At 40.3% G+C, this 24,740-nt stretch overlaps 2 protein-coding genes across 2 annotated transcripts; one reads left to right on the top strand and one right to left on the bottom strand.

The window, feature by feature from the left end:
• Positions 1-120: 120 nt before the first annotated feature.
• pus1 (pseudouridine synthase 1) lies at positions 121-2,514 on the bottom strand. The gene is made up of 6 exons (XM_044012528.1): positions 2,180-2,514; positions 1,780-2,006; positions 1,552-1,689; positions 1,232-1,334; positions 394-1,094; positions 121-294 (listed from the first exon to the last, which is right to left on the bottom strand). The coding sequence occupies exons 1-6, from the start codon at positions 2,241-2,243 to the stop codon at positions 262-264; spliced, it is 1,266 nt and encodes a 421-aa protein (XP_043868463.1). The 5' UTR covers positions 2,244-2,514; the 3' UTR covers positions 121-261.
• A 2,451-nt stretch (positions 2,515-4,965) lies between these two features.
• atp2a2b (ATPase sarcoplasmic/endoplasmic reticulum Ca2+ transporting 2b) lies at positions 4,966-24,739 on the top strand. The gene is made up of 23 exons (XM_044012260.1): positions 4,966-5,581; positions 6,415-6,432; positions 6,536-6,618; positions 8,588-8,692; positions 10,674-10,812; positions 16,269-16,349; positions 16,999-17,084; positions 17,622-17,777; positions 17,884-18,025; positions 18,252-18,418; positions 20,673-20,761; positions 20,866-20,968; positions 21,133-21,264; positions 21,350-21,469; positions 21,634-21,852; positions 21,971-22,094; positions 22,199-22,410; positions 22,543-22,763; positions 22,866-23,068; positions 23,399-23,484; positions 23,604-23,737; positions 23,845-23,962; positions 24,425-24,739. Exons 1-23 carry the CDS (start codon positions 5,464-5,466, stop codon positions 24,692-24,694), a joined length of 3,126 nt encoding a protein of 1,041 aa, XP_043868195.1. The 5' UTR covers positions 4,966-5,463; the 3' UTR covers positions 24,695-24,739.
• Position 24,740: the final 1 nt, after the last annotated feature.

Genomic DNA, 24,740 nt, shown 5'->3' with positions numbered 1-24,740 from the left:
ACTAACATACAATGTCCACTCTAATGTTTGGATTTAAATATATCACAGAAGTGATCTGATTGATTTTTCCAATCAGAAAGTTACAATCATTAGAAGAAAAAAGAACAGAGACACACTATCTTGTTATTTATAGATTTAATAACATTTGTATAAGAGTAACAGAAATTACATCCACTATAAAATATCCATCCGTCTTGGAAGGTAGACCTTTAGACCTAAAAAGAAAATGAGAACGTGTCACTTCTTCCACCAGGCAGTGACCTAGTCTGTGGCATTCCCGTCATCGGCATTGTCCTAGGGATTAATAAAAAAGAAAAAACATAGGACAGACTAGATCATTATGTGTTACTTATTTCATACATTAGTGTTATAAATAAATGCTACTATGAATACCTGTTTCTGGTCCTTGTCATCTTGAGTTTCACCAGCTGAGTTTTTAAAGTCATGGATAGGAAGTGTGGCCATCCAGCTGACCATGGAACCCTCCTGACACTCTGTCTCAACAATTGTTGGATAGATGTGACCCTCCTTAAAGGCCTTGATTGCTTCCTCCTCATGGTCCCATTCTAGGCATTCATGCAGTCCGTCCCCTCCAAACCGCTTGTTGTACCGGTCAAAGTGAACTCTTTCCAGAACCAATCCCAGACCTGGAGCTTTTGGCACATCCACCTTCTCCTGTCCCCAGCTCCTCTCTATCACTTCCTCGTTTACATAGCCCTTCATCACCGCAATCACCAAACCAATCATCTTGCGTATTTGGTGCAGCATAAAGCTCTGGCCCCGGACAGTGATCACAGAAAACTGAGAATTGTCGCAGATGAAAGGCTCTCCACAGGACATTTCCATGATGTAACGGCGAGCACTGGGGTCATTTGGAGCCTTCTGGGAGGTGAAGTTGTGGAAGTTATGGGTGCCTTTGTACAGACTAAACAAACGGTTCACCCTCTGAAGCGTCTCGGGTTCTAAACGGAAGGCTGATATATTCCCAGTATCATAGTCTTTTGGGGCAAAGGCCACTGTTGGAAGCATATAGGAGTAGGTGCGAGCATCACAGTTATTTTTGGCATTGAAACTCTGGGTCACCCGTTTAAGACCTGTGGGAAGAAATGTAAAATAGTTATCTCTCATCTCCATTTACTGAAGGTTGACTGTTACACAACTTGACTAAAATTTTTGTCTATCCCTTAGCATGCAATATTTCAAATTATAATTCAGTAGATACGTGTCTTACCGAGCACTTTAATCTGTGCGGGCAGGTGCTCATTGATTTTTTCAATTACTTCTTCCATCAGCCGCAGCTTTAGAGACACAACTTGGCCAGCAGCAGACACGCCCTAAAAGACATAAATATTCGTTTGAGAGAGTGACATAACAGTAATGATGATGAATGCCAACAGTTAGTTAGGCGATATGATTCAGGCGATAGGTAAGCACCATGAGCGAAAATAAAGATGCATTACAGTGAGAAACATTTTAGCAGCTCATTCACCTTCAGAAATGCCGTATTGTCACACCACTGTGAAATGAGTTCCCACCGTACAAACCACTTACCTTGTCTGTTCTGGCACACCTTTGGAAAGACATCTTCTTCATTTCATCACCGTGGTTTTCAGGGATGCAACCAGATTTGACGAGTGCGGTGACCAGATCATCTTCAATGGTCCTAAACTCAGAGGTTCCAACATTCCTCTGAAACAGGAAAAAAAACAGCTACATTTATTGAGATGTGAAAAATAAAATGTTTACATCTTACAGACAGAGCCTAGCCACAGTATGTACCTGCATGCCATAATATCCCTTTCCAGAGTATGCCATGAGGAGGACCACTTTCTTTTTAGGATACTTCCTCTCATCTTCAGTGTTTTCCCCTTCTGCTTTAATTTTTTTTGAAGCCTGGACCCTCTCAGCAGAGTCTTCATTCTCTTCATGGCCTCTTTTAAACGGCTTGGCAGTGGGCTCATCTTTAGATGCTTCACTCATTGTGCAGCAGAATGTATAAATACAACCTGGGAAGACGACAATAAACAATCCAGAATCATACATTGCCAACTGTACGAAAACACCCTGTCTTAAACAAGACTGTAAAGACATTTACTTTCATGAGAAAGGTATGAAGGCTCATTAGCAGCTGGAAGACTTATTACATATTCACATAATAACAATGTTTGAGTTGTCTTACCGCTTGTTTTTGACGTCAATGGGTTATTAACTAAGGCACTCAGCAGCGGTCGGAAGATTAACATGTTCGGCTAAGTCATAGTTACAAAATCCTTCGGCTCATCATCAATACAACCGGGTTGAACTGACGAAGCTAACGAAGAGGCACGAGATATTATCGTTAAAGTAACTCTGATCAGCACGTGAACGAAATATATAAGTCAATAAACATAAGTCATTGTTTAAACTAAAATTTCAATCAAACAAATATTCAGGAATATGAAAGCATAAAGAGTAAACTGCAGCAGTACACATTAGCCCAGGATGGACACGAATCACACATGGCCAATACAAGTATCAACTTTGACCTTTTGTGTAAATATCGCGATAGTTGTCATGTTCTCTTTTCCGCATACGTCACAGAGTGAGAGCGTCCCCTTCGATTGCAGAACATTTTTTACTTGTACAACATCAAATATTTACAAAAATACAAACAGATTGATGTTTGATATATTTTTATGTTTTATATTTATATATACAATTAAAAAGTACAATTATAAATAAATAAAGAGTAAAAAACAAGCCACACCACATTCGGCTAAGTACACTTTGTAGATCATTTAGTATCATTCACCTGTAGTAATGTTTTTGTCCACATGAGTGCAGCAAAGACAGTCAGTCGGTTATAAAATATGTTTTCAAATGCACTGTTGCCATATGGCAGTTAAACCACTAATTGTTTTCTCAGGATAAATTGATAATTTATAAGAACTAACAGTTGATGATGTAGTTTAATTATCAGCTAAGTTTTAACTTAAAAAAAAGATCATAGACAACAATTAATGGTGTTGTGTAATGTTGTGTATGTGGGTTGCATGTGTCAATAGACAAAGATCCTTCACTATCTTCCAGACATCACACACAGCATATTTAGACCATGAAAAGAAGTCTTACTGCCTCGGTAGCTGCTCATTGTAATATGATGTGACATATAAAGGTCACGTGAGAGAGTAAAAGCTAGAATCTAATTAGATGTTTTGGACAGGTGTTTATGTCTTTCTCAAGGACACCACAACATGGTGGAACCTCATCACGGGATGAAATGTGTGCTGGAACTTTTTCATAGCACCTTATAAGGTGATTAACCAGGATTTCTTTCTCTTTTTTTGGTGAAAACCCAACGCCAAACATAGGCTTGTTATGGGAAATAAGCCCCAATTGCCATAATACATATATCACAGAGGGCATGTACCCATTTATATAATAGATAGAATTGACTTTATGTAGACTATTTGAATATTTAAACATTATACTATAGTGATCTCTCTGCATTAACATAGCAAAACATGGGTCATGCAGCTGATTTTACCACTTGCCAATGACTGTGGCAGTAGATATTAATCAGAGAGCCTAAAAAAATAACTTCCTGTCTTTCAGATAGATAACAGATAATGTAGATTTGAGTGATGATTTATAGACTTTCTTTTTCTGTAAGTATTTCTGCCGTCCTTGTTGGTGTATTTTGTTGGGAACACAGCTTCTGCAAAAAAATAATCAAGTCACTGCCTATTGGGACACTAGGGTATCAAGACCACTTTTAGTACTAAAGTAACAGATACATTCTTGATAAAAGGCCAGAGTGCAAATGGTAAGACAAGGCTGCTCTGCCAGTCTGACAGAGAATGGTATTTTTTTACAGACACGTCTGATAATGTGATACAGACGAGTTTCACATAAGTGACTCTTTGCTGCTGCCAGAGTCCTGACTAATACCGGGAAACTGGACTACACTGGCATCCCGTGAGCCAAAGGATAGATTTCAAAATCTTACTCTTGTTCCTCAAAACACTGAATGGTCTTGGACCAAAATACACCCTACACTTATTAGTTTACTGTGTGTTTACAAGAAGCAGAACCAAACAAAGTGACACAGCATTCAGTTATTCTGCTCCTCACCTGTGGAACAAACGTCCTGAATCCAAAGAACATTCCCCTTAGAGAACCTTAAGGGGAACCCGTTTAGAGAACGTTCTCTTAGGTTTAGGTCGGAGCCTACAACGTTCCCCAAACCTTGAGGGAACAAAAAAACTGAAACGTTTCCACACAGCATTCCCATTTGGTTGTATTTTGATTATATTATTTACAACTAAAAGAGAACGTTGTCCAGAAGAATTTAAGGTTATATCTTACTTTTTTACAGGCAATTATGAACCACAGATGAATATTTTTATTATTTGATTTGTATTGTTGTGTTGGTGACACTAGTAATTTAATAAATATGTATATGAAAATAAACCTCATGAGGTCTGCTCATTTAAATCAGGCCTAAAATTACTGTTTACTGTAGCTTTTTTAATGCACTTTTATTCAAATCACTTTTTTTATGTTGATTTTAATATCTTGCTTTTATTCTGTGATATTTTTATTATATGCCTTTGTAAAGGCCCATTGCAAGGTTGCAGACCTTTCTTACATTTCTTACAGAATTTCTTACAATAAAATAGGGATTGTCGTAAATCTGAAACAGTATTTTTATTGTCACTTTAAATGTTTTACAAATACAAAAAAACATCAACTATCAGCTTGTTAAATGTGAGAGCTCTCCAATGGGCCAACTAAATATAATATTGGGTGGTGTTTTATCAAAAATGACGATAATTCATAATATGAAAGGAACGAACAACACACGTTCGAGAGTGATAGAACGCGAGAGAGCGGAATCGAGAGACTTAGAGAGAGAGAGAGAGAGACGGATTTCCGGTGTCTCTAACCAATGAGGTGGTTCCACATGCGGACACTGAACACCGCATTCGACGTACGCGAGAGCTGCAGTGGACAAACGCGATTGGTGCCGATGAGGACGCTGGTGATTCTGCAATACATAGACGAAGCGGTTGAGAGGAGCCGAGCTGAAACTCTGCCACCTGTTTAGTAAAACTGTCCACTCTGACAGACTTAGCGCGGAATCAGTTGTTTCTTTTTAAAATAAATAGGAGGGCGCCGACAGAGACCGCGATGTTGATATGAATGATTTGCTGAGGTTCGCACGGTAAAGACAGCGGAGCACAGCCGGTGAATCCAAGCGGAGCCCAACAGTTAGCGTTAGCTTTAGCATTTTAGCTACCCTTTAGCTTAGGAGCCGCTAATTGGTGCCCTCTCCTCAAACACCTGCTCGCCAGTGTTTTAGCCAACGAGCCGGTTATCTGTCACACCGTCGTGGTCTGTGTTGTTTTTAAAGCACGAGGTGACGCCGACGAAAAGGAGACCGGGGGTTATACGGTTGGGACCAGCAAGTGGCCGTCAACCATGGACAACGCACACACAAAGACGGTTGAAGAAGTTTACAGCTTTTTTAACGTCAATGAGAGCACGGGTCTGAGTTTAGAGCAAGTGAAGAAACAGCGGGAGCGATTTGGACCAAACGGTAAGGAGCTGGTTCACGTCAGTTTGGTGTAAAACAAGTAGCTTAGCTGCCCTCTCTCCCCCTGTGTCATGTATGAATGGGCCATGGCTACCGGCTTGTAACGTGCTGATGTGCTTAGCTAATAGAGAAGCTGCTGACGTCACGAACTGTGTGTTGAAATGTTGGGTAAAAGGCTGGGCAATGATTCACTAACGATACATATCGTTGATTAGTTCCCCTCAATATGCACCTATCTTAGGTTCACTGTATATTGATTTGTTTATGTATGGTGCTAGCATAATATTGTTTTAGATTTGTTAGGTTATCTGCGGTGGTTTGGGTCCACAAAGAAGTATCAAACCACTAGTTTGTTCAACTTTAACCCAGGATCAAAACTCATCCAATAGTTATTTTGGAATCGACTGAATAGAAAGCTTTTATTGTGATTAGAAGATGACTGATATGGGGGGATTTTCTTTGGCAGTTACAAATATTTAAACCATGTCAAAAGTTTTCGATTGAATAACGTAATAACTGCAGAAAAATTCTCCAAATGATTTGGGACCAGGCATCATCCAGCAGCATCTCTTCACATATCTGTCTACAGCTACAACATACAATTCTACTGCGTGTCTGAGGCTATTTTTTAAGTAACATCATTCATTGTCATTCACTATTTTAAATTGCTGTGAATATGCAACTGACCTAAAAAAACAACAACTATATTTTTAAAGATCAGTTTGACAAGCACATTAACAAAAAGATGATATTTTTGTTTTATATTATATGCTGACTTTTAACTGAACTGTGTCCACCTCTTTTTTGGCCGTGGGCTGAATGTGCTGGGTCTGCAGAACTGCCGGCTGAGGAGGGTGAGTAAACTCCGTCATGATACATGCAATGAGTCACTTGTTCTCAATGATTTTTTTTTAATGAAACATTGGTGTGTTTTTGAATGAAACTTTTCTCCTTTAGGTAAATCCCTTTGGGAACTGGTGATTGAACAATTTGAAGACTTGCTTGTGAGGATCCTTTTACTTGCTGCCTGCATATCCTTTGTAAGTATATCACACAGTGATATGTGAGTGGGTTGTTAAGTTTTTATTACCTTTACCAAAGAGGTTATGTTTTGGCAATGTTTGTCTGGGTTTTTTGTGCAGCATAACTCAAAAACTCAAGGAAGGATTTTGATGAAATTCCTTGTAGGCTATGGCTCAAGGATGAAATTATTACATTTTTGTGGTTTTACAGATGTGGGTTCAAGGTTTAAGATAAGAATTTTAACAATTTTGTTAATACATGTGCCAAAAATGTCTGTATTGCTTTAAAAATGTTCAGATCTGGTTTTTGATCTGAACTGATAATGTGAGAAGCTGAGCGGCCTTAGGGAAGGTCCAGGTCTTATATATAGATAGAGTGCTAGTTACAGTGAAATAAGCTCAATAGCACATTTTTGATTAATGGACACAGCTAACTTCTCTCACCATTGTGTCAAGATTGTTAGTAGTGAAAGACTGTGAGCAGATTGTTAAACTTGTATTGGGTAACAGTATTTTAGTGCAAGAGTAGTGCGAGGTTGATTCAGTAGATCAGGCCTGTTCATTCTTATCTTATCATATAATATTATGGGTGGAGTGGGAAAAAAGTAAGCTCTTGGCCTCCCACCAATTTAACACTTTTGACCTCATATTTAGGTGTCCAGTTATTATAATAACTACAATATTTATATTATATCTGTATTTGCAGTTATACAAAAGCAAATCTTAAGTAATTGCATGTTCGCACTTTCAGCTGGTTGTTTGTTAGCATTTGTAAAGATGAAAGGACGGGTCCAGCATCCTATGTTCCTGTTTCTATCTACACTCAAAGCGGGGCAATGAAATTCTGCTTTGGTTAGAGAGCTTTTAAATCAATGGCTGTAGTAAACGCATGCTCTTAATCACACATGCTCTTTCATTCATATTAATATTTCAGTACGATAGTATTTCCACTACAAAGGTAGACACAAATATTCAATTATACCTTTTGTTTGGTGCTCAGGAACTGACAGGGGTCTAACTCGCATTACTAATTTTGATAGACTCTTTGAAGTTATTAAATAGGTTGATGAAGAAAACGAGTCCTATGAGACAATCCTCCCTTGACACAGATTCTAAAAAGAGGACATATTGGTTATTACATTATCAGTATTCCTGGCGTGACTTTAAAATGTGCAAGGCCTAGTTTTATAATGATTTTTTGTGGTTGTGAGATGTTATGTTAAGTTAAATATATTTCGATAGATAGTGTGACGTTCTAGTATAACTTTGCCTCGTAGCAGTGTGCGGCAAAGCCTCAAAGAGAAAAAATAACATTTATCCCACTCAGACAAACCTGATAATCATCACTGATCAGTGATATATTGGCAGTGGCTCAGTATTAATAAACATACAACACTGCCTGAAGCTTGTATAATCTGGTGCATGTCCTACTGCGTACAAAATCAGTTCAACTTTTTACATTGATGTGCGACATAGTCTGGTCATGTTTGGTTTGATCATCAAGATTTGACTTTGAATCCCACAGAAGTAAATGGAAATTTGTTTATGAGGGGTTTTCTTGTTATAAAATGTGGGGATATATTGTCTGGAAAGGCTGGAAAAACCACACAATCTAGCTGTTCCAGAAGTTACTAAGTACACAAGTTCAAAATAGCTTGACCTTTCTACCCTGTGTTTGAGCCGTGCATGTGGACGATGAGGTGTGGTTGGTCGTAGTAGGCTGATATTATCTGTTACACATTGTAGTGATTTACACAGTCCTTTGTATTCAGTCGATATGTTAAAGAAACACCAGTTCCCTTCATTGCTGAAATAAACAAATGCAACTTAACCCGAGTAAAATAGTTATTTAAAATGTTTCCCTTTGTGTAGTTAGTTACGGAACTTATGCCAGTAATGCTGCAATGCTCCCTGTTCCAGCACTTGAATGAATAGTCATTTGTAATGTATTTAACTGTTAATTTCTGTTTCTGTGTTCTGTTTTTAGGTGCTGGCCTGGTTTGAAGAAGGAGAGGAGACCGTTACAGCCTTTGTGGAGCCTTTTGTTATCCTGCTTATTCTCATAGCAAATGCCATTGTAGGAGTCTGGCAGGTAAACGCACCTCACATTTATGAATGCATCTGTAAAGAGTTTTTGTTTTGTAACATTTCCCATTCAGGCCAAGGGTACAGCACACTTAATATCCTGCAGAAATGCTGGAATCATGACCTGCTCCAATTACTCGTCACTTGACGTGTTCCTCATTTATTAACCTACCTTTTCAAAGTAACCCTGGCTTTTACTTTGTTATTAAGCAGGGCAAAATTTGGTCTGCACGAGTGAAATGTTGCTTGTATTTTTGTGCCTGTGTATTCATACTGCATATAGTCAAGACCTTCCCTCAGGGTTTATAGTCTCACTTCCTTTGAGGAGCAGTATTGATTTGTCAACATACACATTAATTATAGAGCTTGAACCAAAGGCAGTAAAAGTCATAATTGGAGTTGCACGGATAGGTTTTTTTTTTTTAGATCGGTACAGATGTCAATAAAATTTGACCCAAAAAATGGCATGCTAATCTGGAGTTCCATGTGTCTGTTTGACACAGTTTATGGTCGTTTTGGGGTCAGCATGGTTGAAGGTCTAAGCAATAAATATGGATTAAAATAGTTTATTACAGTTGTTCCAGTATGGTCAGAGTTGAAAGAGCTGGGTCTGTCTGCCTTTATAAAGACATTATTTTCCTACTTTTGACAAAGGTCAGAAGTGCATCTCTTCTAGGGAAAGTGTCTCTTGGGATAAATGTCTAATAAACTCATTTGCAGAATGGTCTCCTTGGTGTTTGAGTACTCGGTCAAAGCAGAGACCTGGTGGGTTGAATGGATCTCTGTTGATAAATTGTCTTGTTGATAACAGAACATGCTTTTTGGTGTTTTACTGAGGCTTGTAAATGCAGAGTTGTTAAGTGGCTGATTGTTTGCTTTGGTTTATGCAAACAAAGCCTATATGATGTAAATGAGGGGAGGTTTCTGCTGCTTTTCTGTTGTCACTGAGATAGTATAACTTTCAACAAAGAAGTAAGAATTACAAAGTAACTTGGCATTATAAACCCCCAGCCGTGCTGGCAGCCATGATAATAGCTTTTTGTTCCTGCTGTTATTATTTAAAAAAGACAATTGTGTTCTGAGCTTTTGTTCTCCACCCTCTGCCATGTTCAGATTAGTGCTGCCAGCCACTTGTCTAATCTCAGAGCAAGTAGTCGGACAAGGAAGCTACTACACTGATGGAAAAGTTGAATGACTTAGGAAGGAAGTCATATTTTGGGACTTACTGATGCTTAAAGGGTAGCCGTTTGTAAGATTTGGCAAACTATTGAATTCATACTCCAAACAAATGGGGGCAGCCAATTCTCAGAAAATTGGTGTGTCCATTTCTATCATAATACACAAGGAAAACAATCATCTGTTCCCCCTTGGCATATTATAGTTAACATGTTACCAAAGCTGCATGATTTGGAGAATAATGCCTTCCACACAAAATATTTACTGTATTCTAGAAGGAAATTTTTTGCAATTTTTCAAACTAAATATCTCCGATTTATTGTCAGGAATGGTTCTATGCTTTGGCACGTTCAGTATACAAAGGTCAGCCTCAACATTAAAATAGGTAACATTCAACTTTAATGTTGTGGTTTGTATGTGGCCTGTTTATTTTCAATTCCTTCTTGGCTTTACTTAGTGAAGAAATACACATACCAGCCACATTACATTTCCTTTGGTTAATTTTGTATTTTTCCCACATCTATGAAGAAGATCAAGGTGCATTCTTTGTACCAGTGTTTACATAATTCTACTCCACCGTCTATCCAACACCATGTCATGATATGAACTGAGTTTATTATTTGTTCCCATTTGCTGATGTGAAGATTAAACTTAAGTGAGCTCTCAGCTGTCTACTTCGACTAACCATGCTTTAGAGTTTACAGCCTATCCAGGAAGATGCTTTTCCTCCAATTTGTCCACCCCAGTGTTATGCTTAATTTTGTATGGAATTAATTCATTTATGAAAACCTAATTCTTGTCCCGCCGTTTAGGAACGAAATGCAGAAAATGCCATCGAAGCACTTAAGGAGTATGAGCCAGAGATGGGGAAGGTGTACCGCCAGGATAGGAAGAGTGTCCAGAGAATCAAGGCTCGGGACATTATGCCTGGGGACATAGTGGAGGTGGCAGGTAAGATGGGAGAATGTTAAAAAATGTTTTTAAATGAATGCTTCTGCCAACTGAGTTGATGTTTTTCAGTAATTCATCATGCAGATGCTACTAGTGACTGAAAAAGCTTCACGGCACTGATTATCAGTGCTGTAAACATCGTCAACAGAGTTGTGACGTACTCTTCTCACAGTCTAAACATAGACACACAGCTGATCTCTCATCCTGTTCATCTCCCAGGACAATTTCAGCATAATGGTAGCAGCAAGTAAGAAAGACAGTTATGCAATACAAGAGCAGAGGTCCGGTGTGTTTCTGAACATTTCTTGGCTAACCTCATCTTCGACTGGGGCACACGTGTTCATTCCTTTTGCGTCACCGCTCTGCTTTTGTTGCATTAGTGTCCCTCACTGACCCTTCTATTTCTGTCTTATTTCTTTGTTTGACTTTCTTTCATGCACTCATGACTTACTGATGCTGCTCTGCGTTGCCTTTTGTCACAGAGCAGAGTTTGGTGGACAAAGGGCACAAAAAAGTTTTATATTCTGTCTGTAATTGATTTTTGAAGCTACAGGAAAGGTCTTGGTCTTTCAGTCATTGCTGCGGGGCTGTAATGACCCAACAATTTTGTTGGTTGAGGAAGAGTATTCAACAATACCTCACATTTTGATAGACTACTAACAGTGTCTTATTAAACTGTCTGCCATATTATTGAATTGGGTTCAGCTGGATTTGTAAGGTTGCAGTGATGCTCACTTGAGGAAACAGTTAATGCATTTTTGCTACACTAAGCAAATGGATCAGCAATGTGTTTTTTTCCCCCCCATATCAAACAGAAGACAAAAAGAGAGACGTAGCACTGTTGTATGATTTTACCCTAGAGAACAGCATGAAAGCAAAGACTCATTCTCAATCTTGGTTAACTGAGGGGACTCCGACTGATGACTCTCATGAGTGCTCTTAGGTGGCTGAATTATGCTCTGCTCAGCACAAATTTGGACTTGAATATCAAATAATGAAGAAAGCTGATGTGATCTTGTTTTTTCTTGTACTATATGTTGAGAATTCAAGTGCAGGATAAAGTTAACCCACTGTCCATCCAGTTATTTCCTCTATAAAATGTAGTAAAATGTTTGTTTCCTTAACCTGAAAAGGCTCAAACAGGTTAATCAATCATCGAAACAATTTGCAATTTGTCAATTTAACCATTAATAATTGATTAACCTTTCCAATCCTAATATAAATGTGTATGTTTACCTGAAGGAAGCAATAATCTGAAGAATTAAAAAAGAGAGAGCAGAATCTCAGGACCTGCACTTGACATCGTCAATAACACTTCCATCTTGTTATAATTAAAACAGAACCGCCTTACATGTTGCAGCAACTATAATGCCATATTAAGAGTTGCATAGGGCCATTCAGTATGCCAGCTTAAACGTTTTAGTTGGACAGTGTGTTAATCAGACAAGTCCACCTGCTTTATATATATATACCGTTGGTATATATATAGCTGGTATGTAGCTGGTGATTTACTGCCCATGGTAGGAAGCTGTTCATATAAATATGGTCTTAAACATGATAAATGGGCCTCTGAGGTCACACAAGTAATGAGGATGGAGTTGATTAACAGATTAGAGTTGCTCAAAATGGATTTGTCATATAAAAGAGGTTACACAGTTACATTTACTTATGTGTTTTTGTTAGTCCAGGTAGGGAAACCAACCATTCAGCCAAAGCATTGCAGAGTGGCTAATGGATGAGTGAAAATGCTGGGCTGTAAAATGTCTTGTCAGACGAGGCGCATGGTTTATATTGTAGGAGTACATTTAGATTTAGAGCTCTGATAATCTTACTGTCACCAGCTGAACATACTGCATTATAGCAATTAAGTGGTCAGTGGAAGTCTGATCTGGAATAAAAAATAACCTGCTTTCTTAATTACCTAAAAGACGACATGCACTCTCCCTTCATCGCCATGTTTACACGCCGCTGTATTTGCTCTCTTTGTCACCTTTGAGTCTGGAGGCTATGTTGCACCAACAAGTTTGTTTTGCTGTTGGAAGTAAATATAAATAAAAGATATGTCAACTCTTTTATTATTTACATAAGTAGATCATAGAAAATCATTTAAAATATTCTTCACAGCAATATCCCTGTCTGATTATATTGCATACTAGGGCTGCAACGATTCATTGATAATGATATCATTGAATGATATATTTTCTTGTTTCTTAGCTCCAAGACAAAATCCAACGGTATAGTATTGGTTTGTGGACAAAACATTTGAGAACATAATTTCAAGGTTTGGGAAACACTACAACATTTTATTTATGGAGCAAACAACTAATGGATTCATTCTTCCGTTTCTATTTGCGTTGCTTACGTCAGAATAACTCAAATGAGCCCTTTATTCACTGTTTAGCTTTGCTAAAAACCTGAAAGGACTCATTGTTTAGTTTTCTGCCAGCACTCCACTCACGAGAGTCTGACGATCCTTCTTGTCTTTGCTCTCCTTTGACTTGCTTTTGTTTCAGCGTGTGGCCTGTCATTGTGCTAAATGTTCTTTATTGCTACAGTGATGCCTTTGACCATTTCAACATCAACATCCTGTGTGCACAAGGAGTAAAAGCATGTCCTTTCCTGCTTTCTTTCTCTTGCATGTTGAAGTTTACTCGTATTGCGTATTATATGCGAGACTGACCAGCTTTGTTGTTCCTGGTGGTTTTGTCTTACCATGTTTTATAGAAAGGTGCTAGGTAACATTTAGAAATAAATAATTTGTGCTCCAGATGGCCACATGGTCAATTATCCTCTTAGGCTAAAAAAAATGAAGGATAGTCTGTTTATTGTCATCACTAATGCTATTTGTCTCTGCCTCTATTCTGCTTCCTGTGTTTCCTTCTGTTCTGCCTCTCACACAGCTGACAGCTAACTGAAATTACAGCACATGCACATTGTGTCATGTTCTGTATATTTGTGCATTATTAAGTTTTTTAAGTCCATTTGTTTTTCTTAATTCATAATAATAAGATGGGTGGATAGTCTCTTGAGGGCTGTACGACCTCATGAAATGACCCAGAAGGCTGCGCGCCTACGTGCTAACACATCCTGGGGCCTTAGTCAGAGAAAATATACAACCCCCTTAAGACCTCTTCATTTTCACAGGACCTCCCATGATATAAAGTTGGATGCTGTATTATGCAGCATTTACTGTTATGTTGATTTGATCTCTTGTTGTTGTGGATAATTTTCCTTTGCTTGTTCCTATTTCTTGAGATTCCTTAGAAGTGTTGAGACACCGTCGGTCACATTTGGATTAGTGGTTTAGAGCACTGCTAGGGTAAAAGTGGACACACATACCCTGGATAGTGTGGATCTGTATCCCATCAGCATTACGAGACGTGTGGGTGTTATCACTCCAGTGTATGTGCCCTGACATTCGTTCTTCACACAAGGAAATGGATAAACTCCTTTGTTCACATGAGATTACAAAAGCACTTTCTCTTCTTGGAGTCTGACCCCCTCATTCCTAGAAAAGTTAAAAAGGAAGGATACTGTCAAATTGACACCAAGCCCCTTTCAGGCATATTGATAAGTGCAGATGTGTTGAAACGTGCCAATTTCTCTAGTTTAAGGGAGTCGTTTGAGTTTAATAGGCTAAATAATGAAAAAGATTGAATTCTGCCACACTGTATCAGGTATACGCTCGTGGCTGAAGGTAGATGGGTTTTCTAATTAGTGACTACTTGAAGGAATCTCCCCACAGGGTTTTGAGTCTTTATTAATTCCAGCAAATGCAGTTCTTCATCTCGCCTGTGTCCTCCCTCATGCCATACTTGTTCATCTTCACCACTATCTCCTGGGTGTGGGGGGGTTGGGGGTATATATTGAAGGCAGGCAGGTGATGATGAAATGGTTTTGACAGCCTCTATTCTCCTGGAAGACCAAATTTGGTAGTGCAGTTGGTACAGTCCAAAGGCTCCACTTGTCGTGCACTCGGCATAATCACATGTTACAGTAATAAGATAGGTGTTTTAAATATTTTTATAGTGTAAGCAAACCGTGAAACTACAGTGGGGCATCGCTTTTATGGAAGACACTTAGGAGAATTTCCTATTTTCAGTCTCTGTATTCTAGGCAAGAAGATGCCACAAACTCATGAGAATAGTGGGAACGAATGAACAAAAAGACATCATACTGTTTCTGTTTTAGCGCATATGACGTGAAGCGGGTTCTCCTTGCTTAAAACCTGAAGTTTTTTCGTTAACATTTTCCCCCTCCCCCAAATCCAACAGCATGTTTCTAACTGATCAAAATAGTTTTCCCATTTTTGGATGTGTGTTTTGCCAGACTCATCTAAGCCCTCTTCTCGTTCTCTTCTCCCCCCCTCCACCTCTTCCTCTCCACTCAGAAGGGCGCTGCAGAGGCCCACGGGTTGGTTTACATGACCGTCGCCACTCAACTGTCCACAGAGGGATCTTTTAAGAGCCTTTGTGTCATTGCTTTATCTTGATTTTAGCCTTAGCCACTTACCCTGTTGTGATGTCTTACTGTAAGGTGAAAGTAATGTTTCATTCCTGTGCAAGAGTGGCATTTTCCATTGTGCATTAGAATTTCATTAAAATGTCAGCCATCAGTTTTGGATGCTCTGGGGACCTGTAGCTGGTCCGTAGTCTAACAGTAATGACACAGTATTATACAGGGAAGACAAATAGTACAAGAATTTATTGTACTTCAGAAAATGTCTGAAAAGGTAGTATCTTCATCTATCTTCAACAGTGTTTAACTATTACATTATTGCATTCATCTCATTACACAGAAGGGTTTTATATGAAAACTGTAAGAACTATACATTTTAAAACCAAAGGTGTCTGTGTGCACCAAAGACAAATCACTCAAACTGTAGCTAACAAAGTGGTCAGACTGTTTGATACTCCCGTCAGCAAAGCTATTACACATGAGTGGCTTTAATGGTCCTTGTCCATTTTTGCAAAGGAAATCCTTGTTTGGAATCTGGTGTATATCCAAATTTCACATTTGTTTAACTGGGGGCTCACTAAAGCTTAGTGTCAGTGGAAAGAATGAGCAGCAATCTGTTTGTGTCCTGTGCAGGAGAAGAGTTGAACATGAATCATTTTTGATTCTCCCATGCTCTCCCCAGCAAATATATTAAGCTTGAAATGTTGTTACCCCCTTGAAAGCCGTGAGTTGGGAGAACATGGCAGGTTATTTAATTTGCGAGACCTGCATGTATGTGTGGGTGATTTGGATGTTCTCTCTTTATTACCCAGTGCTCTAACAGTGTTTTTTGATTATGCTGGAGATTTATGTGACTCGGCTGTTTTTTATTGCTTTGAAAATTGCATTTGTATACTCTGTTAACTTTGTCACACAAGGCGTCATTACAAGATGCTTTTTGAACTTGTGCAGCGATGGATGTTGATGCGTCTTCTCTGATTTTCCGTTTCTGTCCACAGTTGGAGATAAAGTGCCTGCAGACATCAGGCTTACTTCTATCAAGTCGACCACACTGAGGGTAGACCAGTCAATCCTTACAGGTAAGACCTCTTGACTTGATGTGAAACAAATACAACAGAAGTGCGATTAAGAATATAAGCTATTTCTACTTCTACTAGTGTTACAGTAATCACTGTTCTCTCGATACCTAAATACAATAAACGACACAAATTATTTGGTTAAAAGGAAACAAAACAAATATGACTATGGAGGGATAATCGGGCGGTGAGGTAAATGGAAAGTAAGAGGAGAATCCTGAAGGACGGATGATGCAGGAGAGCAGGGCTTTATGCGAAACATGTCCTTTATTCTCTCGTCTTTCTCCGCTGCCTTAATTGGTAGCAAATTCCAGGGGATATTTTAGAATTTCTGCTGTTTTTCCACCTCGTCTTTTCCCCATTCATGGCCATAATCCCTGTCAAATGTTCCCTGCCTCACTCTATCAGACCTTGCACAGTTAATTGCACAGACACACACAGTGGACGCACACCATAACTTGTATCAGATATGTAGTTAGAGAGGCGGTGGCAGTGTAATGTTTGGTAACTGTCAGACCTGTTCTGTCAGCTGCTAAACCATTTCCACACATCTGTCCATGGTGTCAACCAAACGCCACAATCACTATCGTTCCTGCGTGGGAACTCTCCCGCCGCTCCCCCCCCTCATGTATTTTGTTTCCTCTTCCTGTAGGAGAGTCTGTGTCTGTGATCAAACACACTGACCCTGTGCCTGACCCGCGTGCTGTCAACCAGGACAAGAAGAACATGCTCTTTTCTGTGAGTCACTCACAAGACCATTTTCAGCCGTTCAGTGCTATTTTATGCTTTTTAAATCCTCCCCCCTCTCTATCTTCTTTACAAGTCTGACAACTCTTAGCTGTCCTCCTTTGCTTTTATGTCTCACAGCCTTTTTGTTTTACCATGGCAGCGTCAATGGAAAATATTAAATATCTTTTTTTGTACGTTGTGCATGTTCTGTCTTGTCCGTGATTTAATTGTACAAAACTCTTCATGTCTCAACAGACATGCACCTGCCGTTAAGGTCCTTAATATGTTGAAAGGATTTCCATTGTATACACCTAAAAAAGAAATGTGCTTTCAGGCAACAGAATACACCCCCATGGCCCTTTTTCCACTGTTTCTGTAATTTGTACTGGAAAGGAATTAGCTCATGCTGCATGTTGGTTCTTGCTCCTTGTTTTGACACCTGTGCCTCTTGTGACACATTTCTCAAATGTCGTTATACTAGTCTCACCCTTGTGTCCTTGTGAGCCTAATGTGCAACATGAATGCTCTCTAATGTGTCCTTCTCAGGGCACCAACATCGCAGCTGGTAAGGCGGTCGGCGTGGTTGTCGCCACAGGCGTCAACACAGAGATTGGCAAAATCCGGGATGAAATGGCATCAACAGAGCAGGAGCGCACGCCACTGCAGCAAAAGCTGGACGAATTTGGAGAGCAACTTTCCAAGGTTATTTGTGAATTTAAATCATTCCTTTTTTTGGCTTTTTGTGTAATAAACAGTTTTTTTCTCGTCAGAATCTTTAATGACTGTATTTATTTCAATGTATTTCAAGGTTATTTCACTGATCTGCATCGCTGTGTGGATCATCAATATTGGGCATTTCAATGATCCGGTCCATGGAGGCTCTTGGATTCGCGGCGCCGTCTACTACTTCAAGATTGCTGTGGCTCTGGCGGTGGCTGCTATCCCTGAGGGTAAGCCTGTCCTTGACATGCTATTTGCTCTGAGAGCCCCAATATCATTTTGGCTTTCCAGGCTGCTAAATTGCTCTAAGGCCTTATAATATGGATGAATTTGCAGAGCTTTGATATAATAAATATAAATGGACGTCTACATATTTTTCAATTTGATTAACTCCTCTCGCATGCGTCTTCATTCTCCTCTCTTCCTCTCTTTGTCTCTGTTGCTGTCTCTTTCCAGGTCTGCCTGCTGTCATCACTACTTGCCTGGCATTAGGAACTCGCCGCATGGCCAAGAAGAACGCCATTGTCCGCAGTTTGCCCTCTGTGGAGACCCTTGGCTGTACATCTGTCATCTGCTCTGACAAGACGGGCACTCTCACCACCAATCAGATGTCTGTGTGCAGGGTAAGAGAACCATGAACACAGATAAGAAACCTGACACCTCATTTTGGGAATTTCATCAATCAGTAAATCATAAACTGTGTGGAAACATGAACATTTCAACTCCAGTGACTTTCCTTTGGCTCCATGTTTGCACAACAAACATGTCGGCCATGTTTTTCCCTAGCCTTCACACGAGTAGTTAAAGCAATAGTTTCTGGTGTTTATAGGTTAAAAATAAACTTTTAATTTCATTTAATTGCCTTAGGTAATGTTTTTTTTCCCCATACGTGACTTGGAAGTCTGTGTGTGTATATATAGATAGATAGATAGATAGATAGATACACGTGCTTAAGTCCCTCACGGCGTATTGTTGCTATTGATAGCAGTCATTTAAAGTCAGCTCAGTAACCTTCAACATTCAGCTCAGTTCACCTGATATGAAGCTGTTTAGCTTATGTAACAAGATTCAACCTGAGTACATGTTGTTTAGCAGTTTGTAAAGCCATTATACTTGGTCAGACTTCCCCACTCACATACTAACTACTTAATTTTATATTATATAATCATAATAGTCATGTGTCATTAAAAAATGACTATTTACCTTTCACTATCACAATCTCACTTGTGCTTAATTGTGATTTTTTTGCTGCCTTAGATGTGGTTGTTTTATGTGTTAGCAAGTGTAAAGATTATTATTATTATTAAGATTATTCATATATTATTTTTAATATTACGGCTCTAAACGCAAGTTTTTTTAGTTGGCAACATGCTTTGTTGGTCCAAAGATTCTGTTGAGTCCAGCAATTAGTGTTTAAGTTGTTATGGACCCTTAATTATGTAGCTCCCTGTGCCACTGAGGCAGCGTATGACTCAGTCACATCCTCCTCTGGGAAAATGTGCTGTTGGCAGAGTAAAAGGTCTGCAGTGCACGGGGAATTTGGCATCTCAAACTGGAAGAAAAAAATGGAAGATATGTACAAAATAAATGACACCTTTCCAGATGTATTTGAACTTTTCTTTTTTCTGCCCCAAGTGTAAATTTGTCACTGGGCAATAAAACAGGCTTTTGTTGACACTGGGACTTTTCTGAGCTGATATTAAATAGCTAATAAAAGGATAAAAGAAAAGGATACTAAATAATACATTTGTATAAAGGCAAAGATGAAATAAATATGGTATTACATTTATTTTCTCATTGCATATGACCAGTGAATAGAATGTAAGTTGGTGACCCGTAGATGCCTCTCGGTCTTTAGTTTACCATGCAGCTCCTTTCTTCCATCTTTTTTCAGCCCTGTCCTTCAGCCTTTTATGTTGTTGGTCTTCACATCGCTCCTCCTGTTCTCCCTCCTCGTTTCACTCTCCTCCCCCTTGTGGTTTAAGCAGCATACTGATTTGTATGCAGTAGTTAGTCACTTGCAGCAGAACCAGCAGTAGAGTTGCATAACTGACCTTGAGTTAAAATATTCTCTCTCTCTCTGCAGTTTTGTCTCCTCTTCCTTTGCTCATCCTTAATTTGGAGCGGTTTCAAAAGGCTTCATATACCAAAACCAAACAGGAAAATTTGTGATTAATGCACATGTGAAATCCTAAAGTCACCCTGTCCAAATAAGACAGCACAGAAACGTGTTTTCATATTAAGTGACCAAGTGTTGACCACCTATAACACTTCTTGTATCAGCTGTAATGGGAGGTTATCAGTCTGTCCTGACTCTCCCAATTTTGACCAAAATCTGTGATTTAGATGTACAAATGTTGAAGAATCTGTGAGTGACCGTGCATCCCCTTGTCCTTCAACCTGTGTTTTCTCCTTTCTCAAATGTTAAGCTCTGTCTTGGGTTCTGATATCTCTAAAAATGTAATCTCAACAGAAATTGGTTTAAACATGTTTTTATAAACCCTCCCAAATGACCCTAACAGATTTGAGCAATCAAGGTCAAACTATTTCCATCTTGATGTGATTCACTCCTGTACTGAGTGTTTTCATTTGGAACTCTGCGTCTGCCTTTCTGTAAGATGACATTTATGGACCTTCCCCTCCAGAGAACCCAGTGTCTGCTTTGGATCAGCATTTCATTGCTTTACCCTGTTAAATGTTCAAATATACTTGTGGCATTAAGGTTTTATTTTCCCTTATGGATGGCTCTCTACTGCCACCTGCTGGATGCAGACTCCCTTTGCCACTAAGCTTACTGTCCAGAGTGGTTGGCATTTATGCAGAAACACAAAGTGTATAGTATTGATTACTAATACTTTCAAAATATGTCGTTTCTAGATGTTTATCATTGACCGAGCTGAGGGTGAGCACTGTTCACTGAAGGAATTCAATGTCACCGGCTCCACATATGCCCCAGAAGGACAAGTGTGAGTATTCCATGTCTTCAGCCATGAAAATCATCAGTCAAACTTTGGTTTTGATGTACACCAACTCTGTGCAGCTGCCTTACAATTTTTGGATTGTTCTTTAGGTTCCATGAGGGCAAAACTGTCCGATGTTCCCAGTATGATGGCTTGGTGGAGCTGGCCTCTATCTGTGCTCTCTGTAATGACTCTTCATTAGATTATAATGAGGTTGGTGTTGAATGATTTTTTTTGCACATTGGCTATCACACACACACACACACACACACACACACACACACACACACACACACACACACACACAAACACACACACACCTCTTCCAGATTTACTGATTAAGTTTGACCGTCTGTCTCTTGTCTTTGCTTGCGCAGACGAAAGGTGTGTATGAGAAGGTGGGAGAGGCCACGGAGACGGCGCTCACGTGCCTCGTGGAAAAGATGAACGTATTTGATACAGATATCAAAGGCCTGTCCAAGATTGAGCGAGCCAACGCCTGTAATTCGGTGTGTTACCTTGACTCACTTTTATTTATTCTTAAAAGGAGGAGGAGAAAGTGCTGATTGTAATGGCGTTTTGCTGTACTTTTAGGTGATAAAGCAGCTCATGAAGAAAGAGTTTACCCTGGAATTCTCCAGAGACCGGAAGTCCATGTCTGTGTACTGCACTCCGAACAAAGCCCGCTCTGCTGTTGGCAAGATGTTTGTAAAGGTGAGAAATTCACATTGACACTGACTGCAGAGCTTAATTTAGATTTTTCTCCCCACAGTCACTCCTGAGTCAAATTACTCAGCTGCGGGTCTGAATCATGTTATCGGCCTTGCAGTCGGAATTCTTTCATTTGACCTGATTCCCCTGCCTTTGTCTGCTTACAGGGCGCTCCTGAAGGCGTGATCGACAGGTGCACACACGTGCGAGTCGGCAACAACAAGGTGCCGCTGACCCCTGGTATCAAGGAAAAGCTAATGTCCGTGATCAGAGAATATGGCACCGGCAGGGACACCCTGCGCTGTCTGGCTCTGGCCACCCGGGACACCCCCATGAGCAAAAATGAACTGGCATTAGAGGACTGCACCCGCTTTGTTGAGTATGAGGTAAGAGCTGGGAATGGTTTATATAGTTTTTGCTAAAGGTTTTGTGACACTATTGGTTCCCTAATCTTTAGAAATATTTGTTTTGAGCAGCAGTTTTTTTTCTGTTTCGTTTTCCCAGACTGATCTGACATTCGTCGGCTGTGTGGGCATGTTGGACCCTCCCAGGGCAGAAGTGGCAGCTTCCATCAGACTGTGCCGTCTTGCAGGCATCCGAGTAATTATGATCACTGGAGACAACAAGGGTGTGTAGAAAGATGTACATCAGCATAGAGAACACTTTTGAGAACACTAAACACTGGGAATCTTCTACAATGCCTGTAAACATGTACTTTAATTTCCACTGTAGGGACGGCGGTGGCCATCTGCAGACGTATTGGTATTTTCAGCGAGGACGACGACGTGTCCAGCATGGCTTACACTGGCCGAGAGTTTGACGACCTGTCACCTGCCGCACAAAGAGAAGCTGTGGTCAAGGCCCGCTGCTTTGCTCGTGTCGAGCCTTCACATAAATCCAAGATTGTCGAGTACCTGCAGTCCTACGATGAGATTACCGCTATGGTGAGAGAGAGGGAAAAGGACTTGCTTTTAAGTCATTGATTATTGCTATTAAAATACACTTATCTAAAGAGAAACACTGAGGATTATGAGGTGATTAATTGTTTCCTGCTCTGGTTTATACCTTCCCTTCAGACCGGTGATGGCGTCAATGATGCTCCTGCACTCAAGAAGTCTGAGATTGGCATTGCAATGGGCTCGGGCACAGCTGTGGCCAAGACTGCCTCTGAGATGGTGCTGGCCGACGACAACTTTTCCACCATCGTGGCTGCAGTTGAAGAGGGCAGAGCCATTTATAACAACATGAAACAGTTCATCAGATACCTCATTTCTTCCAATGTGGGCGAAGTTGTCTGGTAAGCATTAATGGTTTTATTTATATATATATATATATATATAAAAACCCCTGTGTAATTTGGTTCCTCTGACAAACACCATGCTTCTTCTTCTGTGTTCAGCATCTTCCTGACTGCAGCTCTCGGCTTCCCTGAAGCTCTCATTCCCGTTCAGCTGCTCTGGGTCAACCTGGTGACTGACGGTTTGCCCGCCACTGCCCTCGGCTTCAACCCGCCAGACTTGGACATCATGAACAAGCCCCCGCGCAACGCCCGCGAGCCCCTCATCTCTGGGTGGCTCTTCTTCAGATACCTGGCAATCGGATGTAAGGGTTGAAGTTTGTAACAACTTTGCAGAAGAGAATTATAATCATCAAGTTCAGAGACTTTTAATACACAAGTATTGGCTAAAATCTTTTGACAAGCAGCAGTCTGCTGGTTAAATATCGTGACCCTATCACCTGTTCAGTGCAAAGACTAGTAGTTAGCGCCTGCTCACAGCTGCCACGTTTGCTTGATTTTAATGCAGAGCCACACACAGTAAACCCCTCACATGTAATTACAGTTTGTGGTCTTCTCAGGTTTATGCAACCAAGCGTCTCTGTGTCTTGTGTGCCACAGTAAAATGATGTGTGTTTTTTGCTTTGCCTCACCAGGTTACGTGGGCGCTGCTACTGTTGGTGCTGCTGCCTGGTGGTTTGTTGCAGCTGAGGACGGACCAAGGATTACCTTTTACCAGCTGGTAAAGAGCTACATTCAAACAGCTATTATATAAGCATAAATGCAAGAAAGCAAAAGGTTTTTTCGGTGTGTGTTTTCCCCGTACGGTGACATGACGGGTTCTATTTTTACTTCTTACAGAGCCACTTCCTTCAGTGTGGTCCAGAAAATCCAGACTTCCAGGGTATGGACTGCAGCGTGTTTGAGTCTCCTTACCCCATGACCATGGCCCTGTCTGTGCTGGTCACCATTGAGATGTGCAATGCCCTGAACAGGTGAGTTATTGAGCAAGGTGTTTTCCAGCAATTCAGCAGACTCGGACTCCATCTCCTTTCTTTTTGAGTGTTGTTAACGAAAGTGTTTTTGCCCTTTGTTCCCTCAGTGTGTCGGAGAACCAGTCCCTGCTGCGTATGCCTCCGTGGGAGAACGTGTGGCTGCTGGGAGCCATTTGCCTCTCCATGTCTCTTCACTTCCTTATCCTCTACGTGGAGCCTCTACCTGTGAGAAATGTTCCTTATAGTTTAACGCAGTGTTTACCAAACTTTTTAATGATGGCAAACTAACGTGACCCAAATCTCAATATCAGTTGTAACATAAGCAGGTTTGTCATATTGTATCTGTAACACCAAATATCATTTTGAATTAGTACATTTCCTGTTGACGTGAAAAGGGTTGCAACTTAATTTTATACATGTTTTTTTTTTTTTTTTTTTAAATGTATACACATAAATCTTAACTAAAAGGCTGGGAAAATTCAGCAGAAATATCCCGCGACCCATCTGCGGTTCCTGACCCAGTCTTTGGGAATGACTGCTTTAAGTCCTTCCATGAGAAGATCATTCAGAATGAATAGTTTTAGTGCAGTCAAGCGTGAAGCTAAGTTAGAGCTCCAGTCCTGACATGTGACAGAATTGAAAGCGACGCCTGTGGTGTGACTCCTCTCCCGTTTCGCTCTTTCTCAGATCATCTTCCAGATCACCCCGCTGAATCTGACACAGTGGCTGATGGTGCTCAAGATCTCATTGCCCGTCATCCTGCTGGACGAGTTCCTCAAGTTTGCCGCCAGGAACTACCTGGAGCCTGGTAAAGAGCTGGAGAAGCCTGCCAGCTCCAAATGCTCCCTGTCTGCATGCATGGAGGGCATCTCCTGGCCCTTCGTGGCCGTTTCCCTCCCCTTGGTCCTCTGGATCTACAGCTCCGACACTAACATGGCCGACATGTTCTGGTCTTGACTGACTTGAGCACAACTTTGACTTTTTTTCCCCCACCTAATCCCCT

Source organism: Solea senegalensis, linkage group LG21 (genome assembly GCF_019176455.1).
Source record: "Solea senegalensis isolate Sse05_10M linkage group LG21, IFAPA_SoseM_1, whole genome shotgun sequence".
In the NCBI taxonomy this organism is placed as follows: domain Eukaryota; kingdom Metazoa; phylum Chordata; class Actinopteri; order Pleuronectiformes; family Soleidae; genus Solea; species Solea senegalensis.
Note: the sequence above shows the minus strand (reverse complement) of the source record. Positions and strands in the feature narration are given on the sequence as shown.

Coding starts and splice junctions, on each gene's coding strand:
- pus1 (XM_044012528.1), bottom strand. CDS start 2,243: ATGTTAATCTTCCGACCGCTGCTGAGTGCCTTAGTTAATAACCCATTG. Junction 2,007..2,179: donor ATTGACGTCAAAAACAAGCG/GTAAGACAACTC, acceptor TCGTCTTCCCAG/GTTGTATTTATACATTCTGC. Junction 295..393: donor ATGACAAGGACCAGAAACAG/GTATTCATAGTA, acceptor ATTAATCCCTAG/GACAATGCCGATGACGGGAA.
- atp2a2b (XM_044012260.1), top strand. CDS start 5,464: ATGGACAACGCACACACAAAGACGGTTGAAGAAGTTTACAGCTTTTTT. Junction 17,778..17,883: donor TTGGAGAGCAACTTTCCAAG/GTTATTTGTGAA, acceptor ATGTATTTCAAG/GTTATTTCACTGATCTGCAT. Junction 18,026..18,251: donor GGTGGCTGCTATCCCTGAGG/GTAAGCCTGTCC, acceptor GTCTCTTTCCAG/GTCTGCCTGCTGTCATCACT.